The 27241-nt window shown below is 44.0% G+C and overlaps 1 protein-coding gene across 6 annotated transcripts in view; it reads left to right on the forward strand.

Moving 5' to 3' along the window:
- HCK (HCK proto-oncogene, Src family tyrosine kinase) overlaps positions 1-27029 on the forward strand; it is a 183243-nt gene extending 156214 nt beyond the window's left edge. For all 6 annotated transcript variants that reach the window (XM_078651770.1, XM_078651774.1, XM_078651771.1 and 3 more), the window contains 4 exons: positions 4166-4242; positions 7540-7693; positions 17514-17645; positions 24979-27029. In XM_078651770.1, the coding sequence (XP_078507896.1) occupies positions 4166-4242; positions 7540-7693; positions 17514-17645; positions 24979-25181 (566 nt within the window). In that variant the 3' untranslated portion in view covers positions 25182-27029. The remainder of the gene's footprint in view (positions 1-4165; positions 4243-7539; positions 7694-17513; positions 17646-24978) is intronic.
- The last annotated feature ends 212 nt before the right edge of the window (positions 27030-27241 follow it).

Raw genomic sequence — 27241 nt, forward strand, 5'->3', positions numbered from 1 at the left:
AGCCCTGGCGTAGTCGGGAGACTTTAATAAGAACCACATCCTTGGGACAGTACTCCAGAACCATACCCCCTTGGTATTGCATTTTAGAAACTCAATGTATGTCCTTTTGGGAAACTAATGTAGAACTCCAATCACCTAGGAGCTACAACCCTTTGGGACAGCAATACTGAACCATAGCTCCCATGGAATAGAATTGTTAAACCACTGCTCACAGCCAATAGTACTGTGGAACTAAAACCCTTTGACATTGTACGCATGAACCATAACCCTCCTTGAATACTCTCTATAACTACAGTCTCATAGAAAAGCAATACTAAACTTAGAATTATATTTCAGGAGTTTAAATAGTTTTTGAATCATTTGCTTCAAAATACAACTTTTTATAGTCAAATAGTCAGAAAACTATTTTCCGGAATATTTGCTTTTTAGTTTGGTATTTTTTACATAATTTCCTAATTCACTTTTCTTCAAATAAGTATGCTTTTCTTTACGAACCACGCCACTGATATTACTTTTTCAGACTACTTTTATTTACAATCCATATTGCAGAAGCCATCTGAGAGAACATCCCTAAAGTAGACCTTGCGGTTATTAACTGGGACCTACCCTCTTCTGCTGACCTGTAGGCCTCCCCACATCTAGGCGCGGTCCTCTGCCTTACCTAAGGGCTTACCGTTAACTTAACTTTAGAGTTGGATCTCCTTTCTTGCACCGCAGCAGGTGCAGTATAATTTTTTTTTTATATATTTTTATTAATTATAACACAAGAGTAGAAATATACACATCGGGCATCATTTGGTGGAACATATCGTAATGGTGAACGGGCAATTCAATTAAGACAATACACAACAATTATAGGCATCTGAAAGACATCAATACCAGCTTAGAGCTGAGGTAAAACAATACGGTACAGATAACCTTAAGCAAACATCATCGGATCCCGCCCACCCAGAATACAGGATATGAAGATCGAACACTCGACACCCGAATATGAGGAATAAAGGATCAGGAGAATATGCCACATATCTTGTGAAGAAGGGAAAAGGGAAAAAGAAAGGTCATAGAACAAAATAAAGGAAAAAAAAACAACTCAACCCCCCACCCTGCACCCCTGCGGATGGCTACGACCTAACCCCACTAGCAGCGTGCCTGTCGCCCACTAAACTAACCCCAAGGAAGTGAAAAGATGGAGGAGGAAATGTCATAAAAAGCAAATACACCCCCGGTCTCCCGTACCCCCCGCCAGAAGCGACCACCCCGAGATATAGTCAAACCAAAATATAGCGAAATATACAAACCAATCGGGGGAGTGTAGCAAAGCACCACCCAACTCCCATCACGTTACATGTGACAATCCCGGCATTGAATCAAGCTATTTTATCAAACCCAGGCCCTCAAGTTCAACCCTGGCCGGTACGGTATTTCGTGAGAGTCTTTTTCACTCGAGCCACCATCTCAGTGAAAAAAGCAGAACGTTCGTTAAAGTTCACGTCAGTGTTGCAGGATCAACAACCGGATAGAAGTTCACGATGTTCACAAAAGAGCGAGGGAAAGTGTCCAGAAATATCGAGTCTCTCCAACAGTCACTGAGGAACTTGTTACAGTACAGAAGACTGTCCATATCTGCATGAGGCGGCAGCAGGATCGAGCAGGGAACGCTAGCGCTAATCACGGGCTTGCTGGCTGTGAATTGGGAGCCGACAAAGCACATTAAATCCGGGTTATGCTCGGGGACCTCGATCTCAGGCGTACATTGCACCGCTTGTACCACAGATAGATGAGAACTTAACGGAGAGTCGTGCACCGGTCCCAAGATACCGTCCACTTGCACGATCAGTGTCCGGAATACAGCGGAGGATAGTGAATGGAGCGCCTCAATGGCGGCCATGACGGCCAGTAGCGATGGCGTTCCTTCCGTCCGCCCCATCTCCTCTCACGAAGAGGCAGAGCAGGATTCGAACCCCGGAGGCCGGCTTCTCCGGGGTAACAGGCCACGCGAATCCGATGACAACAGTGGGCGCTCTCCGTCGTGCAAGATCGACACCTTCGCCGGCAGCGAGGGCCCCGGCCCGTCAACCCCGGGAAGGTAGTAGGGTCTCCGGGCGCCGGATCCCCGAACGCGGCAACCGGTGCGGTACGCTGTTGTCTCCACGGTGTAGACCGTTCACAATGTCACCATCCAAAACAAACAGTTTACGGTACACTTCGGAGGACCGGGCTCAGTACAGGTCCAGCGGCCGATGTTGATCAACTCCAACCCGGATAGGCTAGAAATCGAGGCCCCGGCTTCCACACGATGTTAGGCCGAGAATGGGAACACGGCGTATCTTCGGCATCCGATAAGATAAAAATCTCGGGATTACACCTTTAGAAGCAGAAATACTTCATGAACCCGGGAGTCTGGTGCGAATTCAGGATTGGTAGCAGGATATACGAGCTGCTGGCGGAGGTCGGCGGAGCCGGGAGCTTACGCGGCCATCTTGGTTGCTAGCGTAGCTCCTCCTGAGGTGCAGTATAATTAATTCGGATTGGAAACCCTTCACTACTACCTGGGGTACAATCCTCCGTAGGGTAGGTATTAACCTGATTCTGATGAAATGCCACTGACCCTCCAGGCACAGAGGCATGAAACATATTGACCATATTCAACACTCACTGAAGCTATCTTTGTGCATTGTTACCAAAAAATAGCTCCCCTGTTTTTACTGTGTAAAGGGTACCACTGATCCATTAATCACGTATGTACCACTACCAGCCTACACATGCACTCCCTCACCTGCACTCATCATAGGGCAAAGATCTCTCACAAAGAGCCCCATTGAGGGGCCCGTCGGGCATTGCAGCGCCAGCCCAACGAGGAGCTCCCTATGATGATGTATTATACCCTTTGGGTGTGTGTAGGCAATTCAGATCTGATCACTTGGATCCCCTCCAGGAACCCTCTGGTCATTTCATCTGATCCACCTGCGTGTGCTCCCTCTTCCCTTCTATGAGGAATCGCATCCTTCCTAATGTTTTACTGTCTATTTAGGAGCATGGATGCTGGGTCTATTTAAACCGCTCCTTGTCCCTCCCTTGATTTGTTTGTCATTGGTTAATACAATTTTTAGGAATTGTTGGAATAGTTGGTGCTGTTTTCTGCCACTTTTCCTATTGCAGTCCTCGAAAAGGAATAGAAATAGGTCTTTTGGACTTAAATTTAATGGCTATTTTATCACTTTCAAATTGATTTTCCATTTGTTTGTAATGAAAAAATCTTCCATACAACTTCAGACAAGTTAATTTGGTGTCACCGTATTTGAGAGCCGCACCACAAACTCCTTTGGAAAGGATTCCATAAATACAGTCTCATCCTTCTTGAGATATTATTTTGGATCCACCACCGTTACAGAATCACAAACAACTTAGATCCTTGAAATACCAATCTACAGATACAAGGGATATACTTGCTCACATTGTTGTGTTGTTGAAGCTGATAGCTCCTGCAATTGAGATCCACAATGTAGAAGGTGGGAGATGCCGGCGACCTCTGTAGAATGTGCTTTGCCTGATACCCAGATTTTGCAACAACACAGGCAGCTCTACTGACATAGAACCAGTGGCAGTCAAAACATGTAGAAGCCACAGAGGTTCCAGGGGAAAAAGTATGTATGTACCATAGTTATACAATTGAGAAGGAAATTGTGCCCACACAGATTTTTGTTTAAAGCAATTGAGATAATTTAAATAATTACTCACCAAAAATTATATCACAATACAATATACAAACAGACAATTCATGCTCAAATATTATGCTATACAATCCTATACAAACAATTTACCGTGTAATCAGAAACAATGGCAGGGTGTTTTTTTTATCGATTAAATGGTCCAAATCAGAAGGACGCTATCACAACCGATGCTTCTTCCCCAATTTGCTAGTGAAGCGTCTACAACGTTGACCTTTACAATTTACTGGGTCATCATCAGGACAGAAAAGAACATAAATCTGAAAAAATAATAGCAATAATGAGAGGGGCACTGTATGGAAATAAAGAATACTGACTAAAGCAGTATATAACCATGGCCAAGTATTCATGTTGATGACCACTGAACAAACCCAAGCATACAGGGTGGAAGCTTCCCACTTGGCCTTTAACATTTTTTTCCTGTTTCTTACTTGCAGGGAGCCTGCTGGATTTCCTGAAAAGTGATGATGGTAATAAGATGCCGCTCCCCAAACTGATCGATTTCTCTGCTCAGGTACAAAGCGGCACACAGTGCTTCATACAATCTCCCTTTTATTGTTCTCTCACTCACTTTCCTTTCCATAGATGTCTTCTCTACCCATCCCATTCTTGTTGTAACATTCTTTCTCGCTGTCTCTCCCTAAACCTAGCCTCCTAAAAGATTTCCCCCTACCTCCTTCCCGTTCATTGATGATGCAATGCTATTTGTCTTACTTTCTCCTTTCTGATTCTCCTCCTCACAGGAATCCTGCATTTCCCAGTTATTACTGTGAAATTTTCCCTGCTAAATATTGACAGGTTTGATCTGCCAAAACTAACCCAAATACACATATTCTCTGAGGGGACTCCTTGTGAAGCACTACATAATCCCTCTGTGGAAGTGATAATAATGAAAGCTCCCAACAGATCTCCCTAAGACAAAGACAAGGTTAAATTCATGACCATTCTTATGGACATGGCCATGAACAGTAACATGGCATGCTGGCATGGTCTGTACAGATGCACCCAAAGTGGGAGAGTATGCCATAATACAAATAAAATGCACTACGCCCAGTGCCAGTGTAGGGTCGCTGGTCCAGTATGTCTTTTAAAAAAGAAGACCTGGCAGAGATTCAGGGATAGGGATCTTCACACATGTAACTAGTGTGTGTGATGGGAGCTGCATGTGGGTATGGTGCCTGTAAATGTCCTTGAGACCCCCATTCACACTCCCAAGTGACACTATTGAGATGGTGCACTAATGTCCACAACTACTTTTGTGATTCCCTTGACAGCCTTTTGTCCCATACATCTGTGTCAATAAAATGGGATGAGAAATGGAGCATGGACATTCCCACATTTGAATGAAGCAAAACCCCCATACAAATGAGAGAGTGCCCCATTGTGATACCTCGAGTGCAAAATGTGCGCATGCACAATCTGTCTTACTGTAGGGAGTATGGTATGTGGGCCCCTTCTGTAATACAGAAGTGATCAGATGCCTCATAAACCGTGTGCAGGCTCTAGAAGCACTTTCATAATGTACCATATGGTGTCCTAGAGAGGTTTTGCCTGTTCTGCGAATGTTTTCAACCCATTGGTTGAAGCAACCAGCACCACCAGCTGGGGAAATTCTAGCAACATCAGAATGAGTAGCCAAACTGTCACCCATTTGTCAAAGCAGTGATTATATTTATATTAGTATATATTTACAGTCATTGCAATCAGAAACACTGCACACAGCGTTAATGTGCTATCTTAAAACATTAGTGCATGTGTGAGTACACAGAGGTAGAGATAAAATTTGGATTATGGGAAGTGAGATAGACAAAAGAGTATTAAGAAACAAAAAATATACTACATAGATTACATATGTGCATTGCTATGAGTGAGGTAGAACCAGGCATTAGGGGGCAGGGATGTAGCATAAGTCATGCTGTTCCTCTAACCATGGGAGGTGGGCTTTAAGTGCATATTTGATCATGATGGTGGGAGAATTTCCAAGATCCAGCTACAGGTTCTTGTGGGTACATCTAGGAGGTGATGTTTGACAGAATGAAATGAAAAACAAATTTATAAAGCACACTAAAGCCAAAGGTGTCAAAGCGCTGTGTCAAAAAGGGAACTACACCAATGAAGGGTGGAAGCTCTCAAGGGAAGGGATTACAAAGAAAAGAGCCAAGTTTAAAGATGTTTTCAAAAAGAAGAAAAATATTTAACTTCCGAGAGATGAGCGGGCAGTGTTCCAGAGTTGCACTGCCGCAACAGAATGCTGATCTGAGTAATCTACGTGGTGAGGAACCAATAAAATAGTGAACTAAACTGTCTTTGTGCTTTGTGGTGTATAGCCAGAAAGACCATGTAAAGCATTTTGAAGATTATCTCCTTTCTAACCATTAACCCGTGGAGAGTGCGAGTACCTTCCCTGACCGAGAAATGTTTTGGATTGTTCAAAATTAGATGTCCAGCAGCATTCTGAATAACCTGAAGTTTATTCAGAGAATAATTATTGATGTTCAAGTAGACTGCATTACAATAGTCTAAGGGCCATATGCATGAACACATTTTCCCATAGACACAGAATGGGCAAAACCCTTTGATGCATCTGGCCCTAAGCAAGGTGTGATCAGGACAATGACTACTGATTTGCGCAGTTCAAGAGGAGTAAAGGGAAAGATTTTCCTCAGAGCCTTGATGATATAAAAACAACTGCAAGTAGTACAGCTAACCTGTGACTCAAAATTGAGAGAGTTGTCAAACAGGACCCCAAGATTGCTTGCCGACTCCACTGGGATAGGTAGCGGGCCACAAGCCTCCGGCCACCATAGTTCAGACCAGCTAGAATGCTGGGCCCCAAACACAAGTACCTCTGCTTGGCACACATTTAACTTTAAGGAAGTTCTCTGTCATCCAGATACTAATGCTGGTCATGCATTGTTTAAATTTATCAGCCACGAGAGGCATGTTATCAGTGATGGACATGATGATTTGCGTGTCATCAGCATAAGATAAAGTGCAGTGATGAGGAGAGGGCATTTTAGGGTAGATTTTGAGAGAGGTAATGAAGTATAGTGATGTGAATTGCCTTGAAAACAAGGGTAAGGAATATATATAGTTTGATCCATTTAGCAGAAGGTTAACCAGTTTGTTGTTAGTAAGGAGACAAAGGTGTGTGTCTGACCACAGCCATATGGCATCACCTGGTAGCGGTGCCAAATTACTTCAACATATGGGAAAATTCCTTTTTCAAGTGGAGGACTCCAGCAAGCAAATCTAGCCTGGAGTACTGAACAATCTAGCATTTTTTCTACATTCAAATTCTTTCATATTCAAATGTGTTGCTTGTGGAACCAGGGTTTATGCCCTAAACTAAATCCCTATGTCCTTGAGTGATCTGGTCCACCCACATGGTTTCTTGAAATCCTACACAGTGTGTTCCTTAATAGTTTCTTGACTCCATAGAGTTGGGTCTCTGTGCCATTTAAGAGTTTTGGCCTATCAAGATTCCTCAGCATGGTAAGTGTCTGAAGTGTAAATGTATTCAGTGGCCACAGACTCAAGTTCAATTTTAGACCGTAATAATTCTGTGAAGGTAACCTCCCATCAATCCTAAATTCCAAATGGATCCCTGTATCTGTAATGTATTCTGAAATCCCCATGGTCTGCATGTGTCCATCCATGCAGAGGCTGCTGTTGCTGTTGCACTCATAAGAACCCTGGCACCACCAAAGTATTGATGAATTCATGAGCCTCAGCATGTTCTGTGTCACAATAGGTGTGCTTGTTTTTGTAATGGAAATTGCAGTAGGTAAACTCTTTGCATTCTTCACAGATTGCAGAAGGGATGGCTTTCATTGAGCAGAAAAACTACATCCACAGAGATCTGAGAGCTGCCAACATCCTTGTTTCAGGAACACTTGTGTGCAAAATTGCAGACTTCGGCTTGGCCAGGATCATCGAGGACAATGAATACACTGCCAGAGAAGGTGAGAACGACCACTATGTGCCTGACAAGGATACACTTAGTGATGAACAGACAAACAGACACTGAATGATGAATAGACAAACACATGCTTAATGATGAACAGAGAAAAGACAAACATGCATTGAATGATGAATTGACAAACATACATTGAATGATGAACATACAAACATACACTCAGTGATTAACATACACGTAATGATGTACAGACTGACATCAAATCAGTGTTGGATGGGCACCCAGTGTTGAACAGGCAAGCATACACATTGTGATGAACAGACAAAAATACTTAAGGATGAAGACAAACATATGCTCATTGGTGAACAAACATACCCTGAATGATGACAGACAAACATATACTAAATGATGAAAAGATAAACATGCGCTGAAAGATGAACCGACAAACACAACAATGAACAAACAGAGATATGAAGGATGGACAGACAAATATACACTCAGTGATGGACAAACACACATTCATGCAGTGATGAACAGACAAATGTAAACTCAATGATGAACAAGCGTACACTTAAATTATAAACAGTCAAATCATGCATTCAGGGATGAACAAACAAGAATACATGGAATGATGAACAAGCAAGCAAAAATTGACAAGGATACACTCAGTGACAAACATACACTCTGTGACAGACAAACATACACTCCGCGATGAGCACTCAGTAATGAACAGACAAACATGCATTGAATGATGAATGGACAAGAATACACTCATTGTTGTCCTGTCAGACACACAGTCAGTGATTACCCAACAAATACACTAAGTGATGAACAAACCAGCATACATTGAATGATGAAAAGACAAGCCTACACTCAATGGTGAATAGGCGAACATACACTCAGTGATGAAAGGAACAAGTGCACAATGAGTTATGGACTTAGAAACATAACTCAATAATGAAAAAATATGCAGACACTCAGAGACACGCAGACAAACATACCAGACATCTTCTATATAAACAGAAAAAATATAATGAATGAAAACAGGAAGCATACACTCAGTGATGAACAGACAAGAATGCATTCAGTGATGGACAAAGAAACATACGCTCAATAATGAACTGACAAGCACACTCAGGGCCTAATTCACAAAGGGCTGCCGTACTGATGGCGGATGTAGGAAGGTGGCTTTTTATGTGGTAGTTCAATGTAAGGACACAGCATGTAAATAGTACAGATGACCCTTTTTGGTTCGCAGGGCTTAAATTAAAAATCACAAGTGCTCTATTTGGGATAGTGTGGAAGAGCAATTTGGCCTATCAGAGGGTAGTGTTAAGCATTCGAGACCACTTTAGAAAAATAGCACATATTTTTATATAATTTTAGACATCAAGATTGTCGGAATCGGGTAAGTACTATCGGAGTTATGGATTTTTGTAGAAATAGAAAATACAGTCGAATAATGGCTTTGAGGTATGAGCCTTGAATGCTCTAATGTTTCCTTTGAGAGAAACACACTGCATAGATATACTTGCAAACCTTTTTGGAGGGTGCCTTCTGGGAAATAAGGTGCTTAGGGGCCAAGGTTCAAGAAACCACAAGTAGTCCGATTTTACCTGCCCTGGTGTGTCTGGGTGTCAAGGTGCTGGTCTTGTTGGTAGCCTCGAGCGCTAGCCGTTAAAGTCTATGGAAGAAGTATCTGCAAAAGATAGGTTGCAAGTGGGGACTTGGGGACAAGTCCAACAGACCCCAAAGAGGGGCTCGGCTCTTGAGGGTCCCTGGAGCACAGAAACAAAGCTAGTTTATGTGAACCTGAGCTGGGGGGCTCGGGTGCAGAGGTGTTTTGTCCAGCGGGTTGCTGTAGTTAGAGGCTCTAAATTGGCTTTGGTGACCTGGAGAGAGAGAAAGCAGGGTAGCAGGAGCACTCTCGACAAAGGCCTTGTGGATAATGAATTTCCTAGATGGCAGATCGGGGTCAGTGTTGTCCGGACTGGACACACAACAAGCCTTTTTAGTTGCAAGGGCTCCGACTCCCTGACTATTGGTCCTGAGAGGCTCCGGGAGGGATCAGCGTCTCAAGAACTGGTGAGAGTGACGGGTCTGATGTCCTAGACTCAAGACAAGCTCATCCTGGTGAGTTTCTCTCTCAGTGGGCCCGATGGCCAGCAAGATGAAGTACCGGGTTAATGCGGTTGGTGCCTGCAGATGCAGGGGGATGGCTCTTACACCCCAAGGAAGATGTGGCTTGGTTGTTGAAGGTGAGAACAGTCCTCCAAGTTTAGGAAGCTTCTGGTCAAGTCGGTCTTTGTGACAGTCGAAGGTGCAAGCAGCCATACAGGGTTTGTCGTCAGTCTTGGTGCAGGACCTCCATACCTGCCAACTCATATGAAGCCACCGTTGGACACACGCTATCGGCTCCCATCACTCGGTGTCCCGGTGAGCAGCCAATATCACATGGTGGCTGGAAAAACGAGCTGAAAACCAGTGTAAATAGTGGCTTTCCAGCTCGTTTTCTGAGGCTTTGAACTGCCGATGTGCATTAAGGGTTGTGAAAACACCCCAGGACATGGCACCAGCCTCAGCAACCTTTTTTTTTGGGGGGGGGATTGGGGGCGTGGTGGGTTTCAAAAGGGCCTCATAGGTACTTCTCGACATGAGGCCTCACCCCTTAGGCCCCACCCCCTCCTCACACTGTGAGACTGTTCTACACGTTGGCAGGTATGGGCCTCTGTTCTCACGACTTCAGCTCTTCTTTATTCTTACCTTGGTTTCCATCTATCTGAATTCCTGGCGACAGGGGGAGCCCTAAATACTGAATTTAGGGGAGTGTAGGACAGTAGCCAATAGGCTCCTTATTTCTGGGGTGACTGCACCCCCCATATGACCACTTCCTGTGGAGAGTGGACATAATTCTGACCCAGAGTTTTAAGTTTCACTAAATTCAAAATGGTGAAACCCTTTCTTGGGTGTTCACTTCATATTGCCCACCTTAGGGGTGTGTCTAGCCTGAAATTGCGGCACGCCTTCTGACTAACTAATTTCCCACCTGCTCTGGTGCCAAATGGGCCACAGGGCAGGAGGTGGCATTCCCCAGGTCTGGGTGGAAGCCGTTGTTGCATATCAACAGTGGCAGAGGCTTTGAAGCCTCTGGCCTTAACATGCTAATTCACAAGCCATCCTGCTGGAAGAGGTTTAAACACCTTCCTCTGGGGCAGGCATTGTTGCTGGCCTCTAAGAGCACAGGCTCTCACCTACAGGAGGTCAGACACTTGTCTGTGGCCGCAAGCTCAGTGATACCAGTCAGCTGGCACACTAGGGGACTTGTAGTTTTTCGGGGGTCACTTCTAAGGTGCCCTCTGGGTGCATGTCATCATAAATCTAGTACTGGCATCAGTAAAGATTTATTAAGACAAGGAGTTTGATACCAAACGACATTAGTTTCAGTTCAGCCATCATGTAGCTGGGTAACTCGTAATGACCAGTGCCCACTGCATGTCCTTATGATGGCTGCCTGATCACTTGCATATCTAGCAATGGAACTAGACATCTGCTTTGGCTGATGTGCACTTACATATAATATACTGCACCCTGCCTTAGGGCTCTAAGGCCTGCTGTTGGGGTGACTTCCATATAGTAAATGCAGTGTACCTTGGCAAGGCACACAGGGAGTGTGCCATATCGTGTTTTCAAAATGGTTTGCACCATTTCACGCATCTTGCAATGGCAGTCTGTGTGCAGTTTTTGTGTGGGTCCCTTTGGGTGGTATAATATATGCTGCAGCCCATAGGGCCCCTCTTTAGTACCCAGGCCCTGGGTACCAGGGATAACAATTAACTAGGGACTTACAGTGGCACTAAAGTCCTTGCTAATTGGGTTACAATTAGACATTTACCTCATTTTAGGGAAAGAGTACTACAGCGGAGGCCCCACAGTCGTGGGGGAGTCTCCGCACTTGGGGAGGAGTCCCTGCAATAAGAATTCTCATTGCGGAGATTTCGCTCCAAGTGTGGAGACTCCCCCAGGTCTGCGGGGCCTCCGCCATGAGTACAGAGGCCTTTTGTGAATCAGGTCCTCAGGGAATAGACAGTCATTTTCTCAGTGATGTACAGACAAACATGCATTCAATGATGAACAGATAAACATGCATTCAATGAGGAGCCTACAAACGGGCATTCGTTGATGGCCAAACATACAGTCATATACAAACAGGCACTCAGTATCACACTTAAATTCAGTTATAGCCAAACATACAGTCAGGGAAAAACACACATCCTTGATGGACAAAGACACACTAACGGACAAATATAAACTCATCGATGGCCAAACACACACTCAGCAATGGCCAAACACACACTCACAAAGAGACATTGAGTAATAGAAAAACATTCACTTTTTGACTGACAAACACACAGTCAGCAATAAACAAAAATACACTTAGTGACTGTATTTTGTTGAAGTTGCATTTACATAGAGCATAATACCCCTGACAAGATGCTAAATCGTAATTGACCATGGGTAGCATGCTACTTAGTGGGTGAGTGTAAGACATTGGATTATACATTGAGGGGGTGATACCCACCTGAAATTATCACGACCCTTGTCAGGGTGAACCCTTACTTAAAGTCACTAAATTCACCTGAGCTCAACTCCGTTAGCTTTGGCACATAGCAGACCGGCTTAATTTAGGGTAATTTGTAAAGTATTTATGCAGTTCCAAAACAGTAATAAATAAAAAATGCAAAACAGTAAAAATGTATAAACAAATTATAATAATAGAGTAAAAGTTTATAAACAAAATGTCAAAATAAATTAAGGCTAACCAGAGAAAATGATTTTTTAAGTTTAAGTAGAAATAGTGCCAAGAAGCACAAAGTGCCAGTGATAGTCAAAGGTCCCGATAGCCCGAGAAAGAGGTGCAATTTGAGGCAAACTGCAATAGAGCGCAGATCAGATACACCACCCAGATTCGACCTAATCAAAGATTTTGCTCTGGCTTATTCCTTTAAATCCCATTCCACCACAGTAAAACACTTCTAAAGGCCTCCCTACCCACCCAAGGTCTCTTATTAGGCACTTAGAGACTCACAGGGCATCAGACACAGGCCAGCAGCTGGGTCCAGGCCAAGTCAGTTACCACTGGTCAGCTAGGCAGTTACAGTAAAGGTCTCTTCCTGTTTGTGGTATCCCTGTAGCATGAACAGTAGATCAGTCTCATGACCCTTGTTGCACCTTCTTTTTTCTGGGTACAAGAGGGAGCAGGTCCAATCCTTCAGGGCTCCTTTCAGGTCACAGAGAGCAGGTCTAGTCCTTTTCTGTACTTCCTCAGGTCCAGCAGTGTTCTAAAATGGGTGCCTCGAGAGGCCACATGTATGCCTGGCATGAGCTAGTCGGAGAGAATGACTCTTGGACATGCCATTGCCAATGGGGTAATTATGGGGACCAACTCTTATCAAGAATGCAAAAGTATTCTGCCACACTAAATGTTGGCCCTGAGGCTTGGGGATGTATGGTGAGTGTACTATGGCAATCCTAATGTCCTCCTACGTCTAATACTAAAGTCCTGTGTCAGACAGCGACTGTATCCACAATAAACCCAGAGACAGAAGTCTGGTAACACAAAAGTAGGCTTCTTCCGCAACCGGACAGTAGATATACAAGATGTGTTTTGGGATCTTGTTCCCTAGGCATTATGTTCCCTTCCTTTCAAGTGCTACTCAAGTGTTGTGTGTAATATCCAGAGAAAGAATTCTGGTGGGACAAAGCAAGGTCCTTCAGCAACCAGACAATGGGCACATAAGAATGGTCTAGGCAACCTGTTCTCTTCCTTTCAAGTGCATCCCAAGTGTTATATGTAAAGCCCAGAGACAGACATCTAGTAGGACAAAAGAAGGGTCCTACTGCAACCGGACAGTGAATACACAAGATAGGTCTTGGCATCCTGTTCTCTCCCTTTCAAGTTTTACATGTGGCTTAACAGATCTGTCAACATGTTTTGATATTGTGCTATCAAAAGCAAGCTCACAGCACTATCCTGCATATCTGCCACGCTTAGAGGAGCCATTTCTGCCCATTTAGGTCAGCCTATTGTTTGCTCCTAGGAGCCAATTCAGACCTATTCACACCTATTCTAGTCAAATTACATGGCCGAGGATTATGCTAATTAGCCTTCTGACAGTTCAGCCAGGTAAAGAGTAACTTTCTAAAAGTTACTTTTCCATAATATTTATTAAATTCAACTTTGCCATAGAATTGCATTTTAACAACTATTAAACATAGTTGTTGAATTTTTTTTCTAGCTAGTCCTATTCCCAAGATGCAGTGTAAGGATTGCAATCTGCACTCTGACTTTCTATATAAGACTGCTAGGCCTGCCAGAGAGAAAAATTCAATACCAGATAGCCTGAATTGTGGGCTACAAGATCTACATAGGAGGGACTTAGAATTATTTCAAAAGGAGGTTTTGACTTGTCAAAGTGGTTTATTTAGACCAGTCAAATTGCAGTTTTTTCACTCCTTCATGCAGGCAACAGTGGTTGGCCTTAGGCCATGTTTTCACTTCTACTGTAGTGGGTGGCACAATAGGTGCTTCAGTCCACTATTGGCATTTAAATTGCAGGCCCTGAGTACATTTTGAACCATATACTAGGGACTTATAAGCAAGTTACATATACCGATTAAGAGTATGCCACACCAAACTTGTATAAAGGGGGGGGCACAGGCAATTTACTGCTGGTTAGTAGGGTTAAAGTGCACAGATTTCTAAAGCCAGCATGGAGGCCAGCAAACAGCAAAAAATCCAGGGTGACCGTACTGAAAAAGTAGATTTTCTACAGTGATTGTGAAAACATACATCCTCTCACAAACAAATGTTCACTCATTGAACAGACAGACATAGAGTTAGTGACAAACAAAGACTAAAGTTACAAGATGACTAGATGTCACCAAGTATGCAGTACTCCTCTCCTGGGGTTTCGTTAACAACCTAACCAATTCTGTCTGTTGTAGTCCTGTTCACTACAGTGCCCCACTTCTCAAAACACTCTTGAAAACAGTGATAGGTAACAGAGAAGCCAAAGACTGAAACATTGTCAGCACTGAGAAACAGACACTCACTAATACAGCCAGTGAGGGGCATACATACACTCTGACAGACAAAGAAATGGCCATGGACAACATACTAAGTAACAAAGAAATAAAAACTCTATGAAGGACAAACACACCCTGGTGGGCAAACATTCAGTCAGACAGACAAACATACTCTGGTGGTTCAATATGCATCCAGAGATGAATAAAAACACACAGACAAGCATACTCTTTGTGACAGACAAATACTCTGGTAGGATCAACCATACATTCATTGATATATACAGACATACACAAAAACATACACTCTGTGCTATACGAACATGCTGTGGTTGACAAACATGCAATAATTATGGATGAAAGCATCCAGATAAAAATACACTGTGAGGCAGACAAACATACTCTGGTGGATAAACATACACTCTGTGATGGATAAAGACACATATGCAGAACAATATACACTCTGTGACAGTTAAACTTAAGTTTGTCTCAAATTTTGGCCTTAAGAAAAAAATCCTAACTTAAGACGAAATCCTAATTTAAGGCAAAATCCTAACGTTACTGCTACTAAATGCCTTCTGTGAATACCCAAAAGCAGTAAATTTAGGATTTTGTCTCAGATTAGTTCTCTGAATCGGCCCCAATGTGATGAACAAACATACACTCACTGATGGAGAAAGAAACAATTATGGAAAACACACTCACTAACCGACAAACATGCACTGACAAACACCCGCTGATAGCCACACACGCCTATTGATGGATAAAAACCCACAGGCAAACATACTCTGTGTAAATGGGGGGTGCTTTCACCTGAATTTATACTTAGCATTATTGTTGTCTGTGTACGTTTTATGATCATAAGTCCCTAAGTTACTTAGTGTACATACAAGCACTCATATCATAAAGGTACACATGGTAAGCATGTTCTGCACATGTTCTGCACATACAGTGAGGAAGAATACTTTATCGCCATAATACATACTTTCTACATTGTTTCTCTAAAATCATTATTCCTCAGTCAGATTTAAAATGCTCCTTTTGATCACTGGTGGATTCATGAATGGATAGGTATATGAAAGTACCTTTTTTTAATACTCAATTTTATTGGGGTTGCACAAAATATACACTCAGTCATCACATGAAATTTGTACCATATTTGCCGCATAAGTCATTTTCAACTGTTTCTTTTACATTACAGTACGTCACAGACCATCCTCCTTACTTAGGCCTTTCCTGCACAACCTTAGCCCAACAGGCCCAACCATTTGCCCTAAACCTTCTACTGCTTATTCGCACAACCCTGGGCTTCATATACTGGCTGTTCTTGTGCAGCTTACCAGTCCAATCTCCTTTGCCATTGGAGGTTTGTAGGTGGATGGGGGTTCTTCCATGCAGCAGCAATGTCTCTCTTTGCTACCATAGTGGCTGCACCCAGGAAGGGCTTGTATGAAAGTACCTTTTAAAACACATTTTCTTGAGGACGGATTCTTGATTTGAAAAGGGTCAGTCTTTAGCAGAAACATATTCGAGGGAAGGTCCCGTACCCCACCATAGGTTTGTGGGCCTCCTGACATAACTTGTTTCCTTCTCCGTAGCACCCGTTATGGGCATGGGAGCAAACCGGGATAAAAATGCCACCGACCAGGTGAATAACTCTCAGTTCACTGGATGGGCCAAGGTTGTGTTGGCAAAGGTGGTGCCCCGCCACACTAGCTGCCCAGCAGCCAAACTGCCAAACCATTCATGAAGCCCGTGTTTCCGCCTCTTAGATAGCTTTACACTGGTTGCCTAGCTCCAAAAGGACACCCTTCAACATTGTGTGCATGGCTTAGAAGTCATATAGGATACTGCCTCCATTTTGATGGTTAAAATCAAAAGTAGCCCATTGAAGTTGTGAGAACCAAGGCAGATAACGGTCCCCAACCTTGAATTGGAGACCATTTTGAACCAAAGACTTTAGGCGCGTTCAACCCTTCTGGTGGGATCAGTTTCGCAGGGAGCTGTGTCTAGAAAGCAGCTTTCTGACTTTTCTTAGTCATTTGAACTGGTCAAATAACTCTGAACCCCCCTTATATCTTCCCTGCACTTTTGGAAGAGGCTGTTCAGGGCATAGACATCGTAAGCTCCATGATTGGACTTTATTTATGCAGATACCTGCTATCCATAATAATACAAAAAATAAAGCAGGTACTTATTGAGAGCTTGATCTGAGTTTTGTCAGAGGGATAGCCTGAATGATTTCTTTTTGAAGGGATGCAAATCAGAGGTGATGCTTATCTAGGCTCCCAGGTTGATAGGTTCCCTAATAGATGAAGAGCCATCCATTAGGTAGGCATCATTACAGTTTAGACGCCTCAGCCACCTACGATGCTCAAATGATGTGCTGTGGTAAATTCTCAACTACCAAAGTACCAACACCACCAATCAAGAAAATGGTGTAGATATAGTAGTTTGAACAGTATCATTATTTTCAAAAGTTCAGTTCTGCCTGGTATTGATATACGCAGTCTTTCTGTTTTTCGATTTGTGTAATAATTCTGTTTAGTCCTCTTCCATAATTTTCCCAGAGGATGGTGTCTCTATCCCAAAGGTAATGTGTAACTAGGTATTATACTCGGTGTTATGAGCCATCAGTCCTTCTAAAGTTAATAACATAAACATAGCTGGGACAGATGAGTGGTAGTAACAGCAGTGCATAAGTACCTAGATAACATTCAGTTAGAGGTCTTCTTGATAAGTGGTCGCTCAGATTATGATATCAATTTCTGATCTTCCCACAGGTGCCAAGTTTCCAATTAAGTGGACAGCACCAGAAGCTATCAACTTCGGCTCCTTCACCATTAAATCTGACGTTTGGTCGTTTGGGATACTCCTGATGGAGATTGTGACCTACGGACGAACCCCATATCCAGGTGAGAAAAGGATGCATCACTGACAAAACATAGCACCACCTCAAGGCCATAACCAGGCCCCTGCTGTGCAAGGGGGACTCCACCCAACAGAAGTCACCCTCAATCAGGCAATGTCTATGAATATCTATGGGATACAGAAGTCTGAGGGATCCCCTCACCACATTCTGCAGAAAGACCCATCAACTTGTATTCACCAGTGGCCACTTGGCGCTCACTAGCACATATAGAAACATGCATAGTGTGGCAATATTGTGTAATAATGCATTTACTTGTGTAGTGTTGACTACCAAAGGTGGTTATTTTCTCATCCAGGCATGTTGAGGCGCCTTTTCTGGTGATGCAGTTTGTCTCGAAGATAATGTGCTCTTTGTGAAAGATTCTATCAGTGTTCAGATGGTCTCAAATTTCTTTATGTCTATAATGAGAAGTGTTGCATTGTGTACAATGTGGTATGTATGCTTTATGTATTTGTATAGTGCACTAATTTCCCATGAGGATATCCAGATCCATAGCAGGTGGGATAGACAGCTGTCTCCTTGATGAGGTTACTCGAAGAGCCAGCTCTTCAGCTTCTTACTGTCTCCGGTTGTGGCTTTGCGGATGCAGGGTTTGGGTGCCAGTGAGAGTTCGGCTCAGCGGTGGTGCCTGGGATGAGTGCAGAAGTGTATGTTAAGGTATTAAGGTATGTAGGGCCAGTTTTCTGTAGTGCCTTGTATGTGTGTGTATGATTAGTTTGAACTGGGTGTTTTTGTGGATTGGGAATCAATGCAGTTCTCTGCGATGCAGGGTGATTTGATTGCAACAGGGTAGGCTTAGAATGAGTTTTGCTGCAGCATTTTGTATGGTCAGGAGCCTGTTCAGGAGCTTCTTAGTGATTCCTACATAGAGTGAGTGGCCATTGAAGAGTATGCTGATGATCAGGATGATCATTGTCATGGTGTACACTGGTAGCCATTTGAAGTTCATTTGCAGCATCCTAAAGATGTGGAAGCAATTGGCGGTCACTGTGATTACTTGGGCTGTCATGTTGAGCTTTTCATCCAGGATGGTTCTATGACTTCTTGCGTGCGTAGTAGGGATAGGCGAGGGGCCACGGCTAGTTGGCCCCCATATGGAGTCCCAAGTGGAGGCTATCTTTCGGAATATCACCACTTCAGTTTTGTTAGTGTTTAGTTTAGGGCACTCAGATTTCATCCATGTGGTCACCGCAGTCATGCATGTGCCAAAGTTCTTTTTTGGAGTGGGGGTCTTTTCTGACAGGAAGAGTATCAGTTGAGTGTTGTCTGCATAGGAGAGTATATTTATGTTATATGATCTGTTGAGGTCTGCTAGTGGAGTTCTGTATATTTCAAATACGTTTGGACTGAGAGATGATCCTTGAGGGACTACACAATGAGGTTCTTGGCTTCTGACGTGTAGGGTAGCACTCTTTGTGTTTTACCTGTGAGGAAGGAACAGATCCAGTTGAGGGCGGGTCCTTGTATGCCTGTTTCATGTTGTCGTCTGAGCAAGATGGAGCTGGATACAGTGTTGAAAGATGCAGAGAGGGCAGGCTGTGTAAGGGGTGCAGTGTCTTATGGTCGAGATCAGACTGATCCTCCTCAGTTGCTGCGATGAGGGCAGTCTATGTGCTGTGGTTAGGCTGTAAATCAATTGTGTGGCGTCCAAAGGCTGGTGTACATTGAGGTAGTGAGAGAGTTGCTTGTTTATGCCTTTTCCATGACCCGTGCCGGGTAGGTTAAAGGGAGATCGGGCAGTAGTTTTCTAGTTCTTTAGGGTCTGCTGAGGGTTTCTTTACCAATGCGTGGACCATTGCATGCTTTCAGATATCCAGTAATGCCTCAGAGTTGATGGAGCTGTTCAGGATGCAGGTGAGGACATGTCTGATAGGGGTGGTGCCTATATTGAAGATGGGTGGGGGTAAGGATCCATTGGTGCCCTTGGTTGGATGAGCCTCATGATATTGGCTGTCCTTTCTTGGTAAGTGTTTCCCAGACAGTCCAGATTGTTCCATGGGTGTTTGTGGGAAGGCTGGGGTTAAGGGTAAAAGGGTTCAGTTGAGGGTCAAAATTGTTGCAGAGGGTTTTGGTTTTGTTGCTGAAGAATTCCAAGAGGTTGTCACATAGTTCTTACAAGGGTGTGATGCTGTGGTGGCAGGTTGTGAAGTTAAGTCTTTGATTATGACAAATATTTCTTTTTCTCTGTTGGAGCTATTGTCTGTGTACTCTGCTAAGGTTCCTCTTGGTTTCTTTGATTTATTGGTGGTACCATCTCAGGGCTGTCTTGTATATGTTTTTGTAATTTTCTATGTGATTCATCTCCATCTTCTTTCAAATTCTTTGCAGTGTTGTTTCGTTTCGTGGAGTTCTTCAATGTACCAACTGGCCTGCTTCCTTGTTCTTCTCTGTGTGTGTTTATGAGGTACCAGGGAGTCGGTGCATTTTGTGATCCACTTATCCAGATCCTTGATGTTGCTGTTAAGGTAGTCGGTAGAAATTGGTTCATTCAGGCACAGGGAGTATTTATTTATTTATTATAACACTTGTAAAGCGCGAACGAAGGCCCTTAGGCATCTCGGCGCTAGATAACTGAAATGTTTTTCCCATAAAGACGCCAAAAAACTGCAAGGGGACATCAGATGTTAAAAAGCCAGGTTTTAACGCTTTTTCGGAAAGACCAGAGGGAGGAGCTGGTCCTTATCGATTGAGGGAGTGTGTTCCACAGTCTTGGTGCAGCCACCAGAAATCGTCTGGCACCCCAGTTGACTGTTTTAGTGCGGGGGACCACCAGATCGAGGGAGCTAGAGGATCGCAGTGTTCTAGACGGGCAGTAGGGGATTAAGTTCTGGGTGAAGAACGCTGGTCCGGCATTATGTAAGGCCTTGTATATCAAGCACAATGCCTTAAACTTTATCCTCTTTTTCACCGGAAGCCAATGAAGTTGTCTTATGGTTGGTGAGACCGGTTGAAATTTCGGAATACGCCCTAGTAGCCTTGCCGCTGCATTCTGAATAGCCTGCATTTTGGCAAGCACTCTCTCCTGAGCACCCAGAAACAAGGCGTTACAGTAATCTAGGGTGGAGAGGACCAGAGCGCTCACCAGGGTTTTAGCAAGATGTTCAGGCAGAAAGGGCATAATTTTCTTGATGAGCCGAAGTTTGTAGAAGGCAGAAGAGGAGATCTGGTTGGCATGAGGTAGGAAATTCAAACGGTTGTCAAACATGACACCCAGATTCCTGACCTTGTCAACTGGGTCTGGAGGCTGGCCCATGGACGAGGGCCACCATGAAGAGGACCACTCTGGGGAGAGATTGCCGAAAACTACCACTTCAGATTTCTCGGAATTTAATTTCAAGCAGTTGTGGGCCATCCAACTGCTAATTGCCTGCATGCCCTGAGTAAGCATGTTGGCTCTTTGTGGCCCGTCGTTCTTGACCGCTAGGACCAATTGGGTATCATCAGCGTAGGACGTCAGGCTCATCCCGTGTGCCCTGATGACTTTGGCAAGGTCCGACACATAAATATTAAAGAGTGTCGGACTGAGGGATGAGCCCTGAGGAACTCCACAAGGTAATGACAAGGGAGAGGATTCAAAAGGTCCCACGGTGACAATCTGGGTCCTATTAGCCAAGAAAGAGGCAATAAGATTTTTGGCATTGCCTCGGATGCCCATTTTCTCGACACGGTCGACCAGGATAACATGGTCGACCGTGTCGAAGGCTGCCGATAGGTCCAGTAGAATCAGGATGGCCGAACCTCCTGCATCCCGGATGGATCTAATATCATCCGCCGCCTTGACCAGAGCGGTCTCAGTACCATGACATCGGCGAAAGCCAAACTGCGAATCATCCAGCTTTTTATTCTCCTCGATAAAGAAGGAGAGTTGGGTATTCATGGTTTTTTCCGCTATTTTCGCCAAGAGTGGCAAGCTGGCAATAGGCCGATAACTTTTAGGTTCTTCTTTATCTAGATTGGGTTTCTTAAGGAGCGGTTTTATAATTGTTCTCTTGAGGATATCCGGAAAGATACCTGTAGAGAACATGGAATTACAAATCTCTGTTATGGATGTAAAAACTACATCCATGATGGGCCGCATAACCTTCAACGGGCACGGGTCCAGAGCCGATCCTGATTTAATGGAAGATATACTGTCTAGTACCTGTGGGCCTGTAACGTCACTGAACTGGTGAAAAACAGGTCCATCTAGCTGAACAAAGGCGTCGTGAGAGCTAATGGTAGTATTAGCGAAGATTCGATAAATGTCGTCAACCTTGCTAAAGAAAAACTTAGACAAAGCATCACAGATCATTTGAGACGGGGGAGGAGTAAGATCAACAGAGGAGCCGGCAAGCTGTTTGGTGGTTTCGTATAGACATTTGTTGGAATTTTGTGCAGATTCAATTTTGTGACAGTAGTACATTTTCTTGGCTTCTATAATGAGATATTTGTATGAGGCCACTGACTCTTTGTACAGAACTTTTGACTCCTGAGAGTAGTATACTCCCCGGAATTCTGGATGCTGCTCCAGCTGCTTTCGCCCATACTTGTGAAGGCAGGTCTTGTTAGGCAGGGGATTTTCATTTGGATATGGATGATGGTGTGGCCAGTCCAGGTGAGCAGCGTGGTTGGAGTGATTTCAATGCTGTTAAAGGTAGTGAACAAATGGTTTAGGTTGTGTCTGGTGGAATATGTGGGTCTAGTGACGTCCCTGGTTTCCTAGGCTCTTGAGGAGTCCGGTGGCAATGGTGTCGCTATGGTCTACAGAATGGAAGTTAAAGTCTCCTAGTAGGATGTAATTGTTGGAGTTGATGGTGAGCGGGGCGGTGAAGTCAGCGATGTTGTCACCAAAGGTACCCAGAGGTCTCATTGGTTGGTAGATGAGGATTCCTCTCAGGGTGTATGTTGCGATGCTTGCTTTGGGGAGGATATCCCATATTTCTGTAGTGTGTTTGCTGAATGAGCAGATGTTGAGGAGCATGCTTGATAGTTGGGGTGTGTGTTTGTAGGTGGCTGCGAGAAGTGTGCTGTTTGTGGTTTGTGTGTGTGAAGGTGTGGCGGGTGAAGTATTGCAGGCAAAGCAGCAGTTGGTGCAAGTGAATGCTCCCTCTGTGTGGTGTGGTGTGACGTGGCAGCAATGCACAGATTGGCATGCTGTGTTTAGAGACCGGAGGAGCTCTAGAGAGTAGCGTAGGGGGTGGTCTAGGCGCAGACACTGTGCACATCCATGCTGCTGCCGCCATTAGGTAGACCCCAGAAGAGGGGAGAAGTTCAATTGTCAGGGCTAGTCGAGAACAAGGATGGAGAGGTGGTACAGGAAAGAACAGGTCAGTTAATGACCAGTGGGAGGAGATAAGGGATGCAGGAGTCAGGAAGCAGAGCACATGGGGTAGAAAAGGCAACACAAGAGTAAAAAAGAGAAAAACGGAATAAAAAGTGTGACAAAAAGGCAACAGAAGGGTGGCATACAGCAAAAAGGAAAAACTGGGAGAAAGATGAAGGAAGACTTAAAAAGCAGACGGTGAGATAGAGCAAAAACGCAACAGAAGGGTGAGAAGAAAGGCAAAAGACAAAAAGACAAGGAATGTCAATGAATGGCACAAAAAAAGGTGAGAGACAGAAAGAGCAAGAGGCAGCACAGGCATGAGAGAGCAGGAGCGGGAGCGGGAGCGGAAGAGGAGGCAGGAGCATCAAGATGCTGGAGCCATGAGGACCCTGACCGGTCGGAGTGCTAGTCTAAGGTAAGTTAGGGGGCAGGGGCCTAAGCACCTGCTTAAAGGCTGGTCCGCACTGTGGCTGCCATTAAGTAGGCCCTGGAAAGGGGAGGTGAGCAGGGGTGGTGGACGGGGCTAGTCGGGGAGAAGAAGAAGCAGTGGTGCCTGAAAGAACAGGTAAGGAGAGAGGAGGCGTGGGAGGTGGGAAGCGGAGCAGGGTAGAGGCAGAAAAGGCAACTGAAGGCTGAAAAAGAACAAAAGGGCACAAAAGTTTGACAAAAGGCACAAAAAAGTCAACAGAAGGGTAAGAAAGAGCAAAAATGCAACAGATGGGTGAGAAAGGGCAAAAGGCAAAAAGACAACAGAAGGTTGGGAAAGAACAAAAAGGCAACATACGGGTGAGAAAGAGCAAGAAAGAACAAAAAGGTAAAAGGGAAACAGAAAGGTGAGAAAGAAAGGCAAAATAAAGACAAAAGGCCAACGAATGGCAACAAATTGCACTAAAAGGGTGAGAGACAGAAGGAACAAGAAGCGACACAGGCACAAGAGAGAGCAGCAGAGGAGGCGAGAACCTCAAGGCGCTGGAGCCGGGTGCATGAGGGCATTGACCGTCAGAATGCTAGTCTAAGGTAAGGTAGGGGGTAGGGGCCTGGGCATCTGCTTATATTTATATAACACAGTGCTATTCAAGTGGCACAGTATGATGTCAGAGAGGCCTGTTACTTAAAAGAGAGCTAAGGTTAAGAGGTCGGTTTCAGATAGGAACTTTTTTTGACAGGAAGGTTTGTACAATACGATCTTTATTTTCTTGCCACTGTACTCTTCGAGAGAGTGGTCTGTGTCTTGAGTGAATCCAAGTGACTTTGAAATGGCTATCCGCTGGGGGATGGAGCATTCCAACTTCATGGTGGATAGCCAGGTTTGAATCTGTCATTGTTTGATGCTGTTTGTGAACAGAGGGAATCCTGCCTCACTCAGGTTGCTCACCCAGTCCAGGGTGAGATTGGGGCAGGTTTTAGAGTTGCTAAATGTTGTGAGCAGTGGATATTTCCAAGTAGAATTATGTGTCCTCAACACACCAATGGATCTTGATACCACTGTCTGTGATTGAGCTGTCACAGAGTTCCAAATAGAGGTTGAATGTGATGGGGAGAGAATAGAGATCTGGAGTACTTGACAGCTTATGGGAAGTTTCTGGGATCTTAAGTCTTCCTCCTGGACTAGTTGGTGGCATTTGGTGAGACAGAATGTGGTCAACTGCAGCACTGCCCTGTGAGTTTTATTCACAAATATGTACCTCGAATTTGTTTGTATTTATCTCTGTGTGATGTATCCTCACACTTGTTAGCTGTATCCATTAGTCAGATTGCTCTACACCTGTACAAATGCATTATTTCAATGAAGGCAGAATTACTTGGGCAAAGAAATACAAGCATGTTTATAGTTCTTGTGAGGTATGCATTTCCTCATGAATATGTTGTAACATACCCTAAGTGGGATACAGCAATTTAATCGAAATCCAGAGATACGCAAGGATCTCAGTTTACCTCCTACCTCTTTGCCTATCTCTCTTCCTCTCTCCACCGTTCATACACTGAATGCTTTCTGCATTTTTAACTACAGGTATGTCTAATCCTGAGGTGATCCGTGCCCTGGAACGCGGCTACCGAATGTCCCGTCCAGAAAACTGCCCTAAGGAACTCTACGACATTATGATGATATGCTGGAAGAACAGGCCTGAAGACCGACCGACCTTCGAGTATGCACAGTCTGTGCTAGAGGATTTCTATACAGCCACAGAAGGCCAATATCAGCAGCAACCCTAACAGATAGGTCTGTTGGCACATGTGTTGCAAACATGTCTACCCTATGCTATCAAGGACAAGGTGCAAATAACTCTTAAATCTAGACAAGGAGCAGCAGAAATGTCTGGCCATAGCTCCCAAGTAGAAAACACCGCTGGAGCACCTGTGATTGAGCCAAAGATCCATCGAACTCGCAAATTCACTATTGAAGTCTCCTACCTCCTAGTTTAATGTCTGCAAGCTGACACAAAGGTGCAGAAACTTTTGTACACCAAGCAGGTCACTTGTTTGAATCCTGGCCAGGATAATTCAGCCTTTCGTCTATTCATAATCGATAGAATGTGTACCATTGAGTTGAGCAGCAGTGGTATGATGTATAAAAAGGAATGATTCTTATTATAATGGTGTACTCTTACAAATGCACATCATCAAGGGTGCATCATATATACCACTTACCTCTATTTGCATGACTAAGAGTTGTCACAAGCGACAGATCAGCTTTAAAGGCTGTAGAGCATCAAAAAGAAAAGGTGTGATATGTATTCCTGCAGTCAAGGACTCCATCTAGATCATGTTTTGCCAAGATAGCACTTCTGAAAATACAAAACCCTGGCAGAGGCTCACTTTGATGAGGCCGTCCCTTAAAGTCTGGTGCCTCTAATCTCAGGCCCACCCGCTATCGCGAGCTGCTATTAGCATCTTCGGGAATCGTGTCTCTAACACTCAAGGTAAGAGACTGATTACGGTCCATCCGATTCTAATGGAGGTGGTATTCCCACCTTCTTATCCATCATTTAGCGTCAGAATGGGCCTCAGAAAAGCTCCAAGTCTACCAACTATTGTATGACTGTCTTCTGTTGGAAGTCACCCACATTACATAAAATATCCCCTTCATGGCAGTTCTCTAGGAGTCCTTCAGTTTGAAACTCTTGACTCTCATTTCCTTAGTAGGCTTCTTTAGAGGTTCTGAAGCCAGTTTTGCAATTTTGGTCTTTTTAATTATTTATACATGTAAGTGTTTGTATAATGGGTGCTCTCAGAAGCCAACAGCAGCCTTATCAGGAGAAGTCTTAGCAACCCTCATCTGGCTGCCCCAAGCATGACAACCCTGTTGTCCTAATGTCCTCATGTAGTTGGTGCAACGCGCATAAGTAGGACACCCCACAAAGGCAAATACCTCTCATAATATTTGAGAAATAAAAATAAGGTATTCATTTTATGAGTACACAGTTCTGCTTTAGTGAGATGGTGAGGGCTTGCAGCCTTCATGTGTCAACCTCCTTGTACTAGAGTTGCCACCAATAGGGACGTTAAGTCAATCATAGCGCCTTGAGACCCTCACGGGTGAGTAGCGCGATTTATAAACCCCTGATTGATTGATTGATTGAATCGTCCATGCATTTGCCTAAAATTGTATACCAAGTGCCTTCCTCTGGTGCACAGTTCTGCAGCCAAATCCACTGAGTTTTGTGCAGAGTGCAAGGGATGTGATCATCCCCCGCTAGCCAGGCTGTCGCGGGAGTCTGCGGGGAGGCAGAAAAAGAGCTAAGAGCTCTGGTCCAGCTGAAAGCACACAGATTGTGATAGAAGTATGGAAGAAGCAGGTCACCTTCAAAGGGGGTCACTGAGGGCGTGTCCATAGCTCATTTTGATGTTCTTCTCTTTCACATCTATTCGAACTGTATTGAAATTTAGTGAAGGGCTTTTTTAGGCTTTTTTTAATAGGGGGGTTCTATTTTTCTGCAAAGACAATTTACTATGACTTTTAAGAAATTGCTCGCTTAGAATGTGGGTGAAAACAAATTGTACATGTAGATACTATCCTCCAAACAACAAAGTGTTTGCTTAATAAAGGCAAGTAAAGTAAAACCCATGTCTAAAAACTTTAAGTGATTTCTGTATTTCAGCTAATAGGTATTATTCACTATTCAAGGAACGCGCGATTACAAGGTATCCAATGGATAAATCGCAAGGTCGATCCATATTTGCCGCTAGAATATGGAGACATTTTTGAACATTTATTGAAAGATCCCTCCTTCTTGTCATTTGTTTTGAGGTTTAAAAATATTATCTACACTGTG

Source organism: Lissotriton helveticus, chromosome 7, assembly GCF_964261635.1.
Source record: "Lissotriton helveticus chromosome 7, aLisHel1.1, whole genome shotgun sequence".
Lineage (NCBI taxonomy): Eukaryota > Metazoa > Chordata > Amphibia > Caudata > Salamandridae > Lissotriton > Lissotriton helveticus.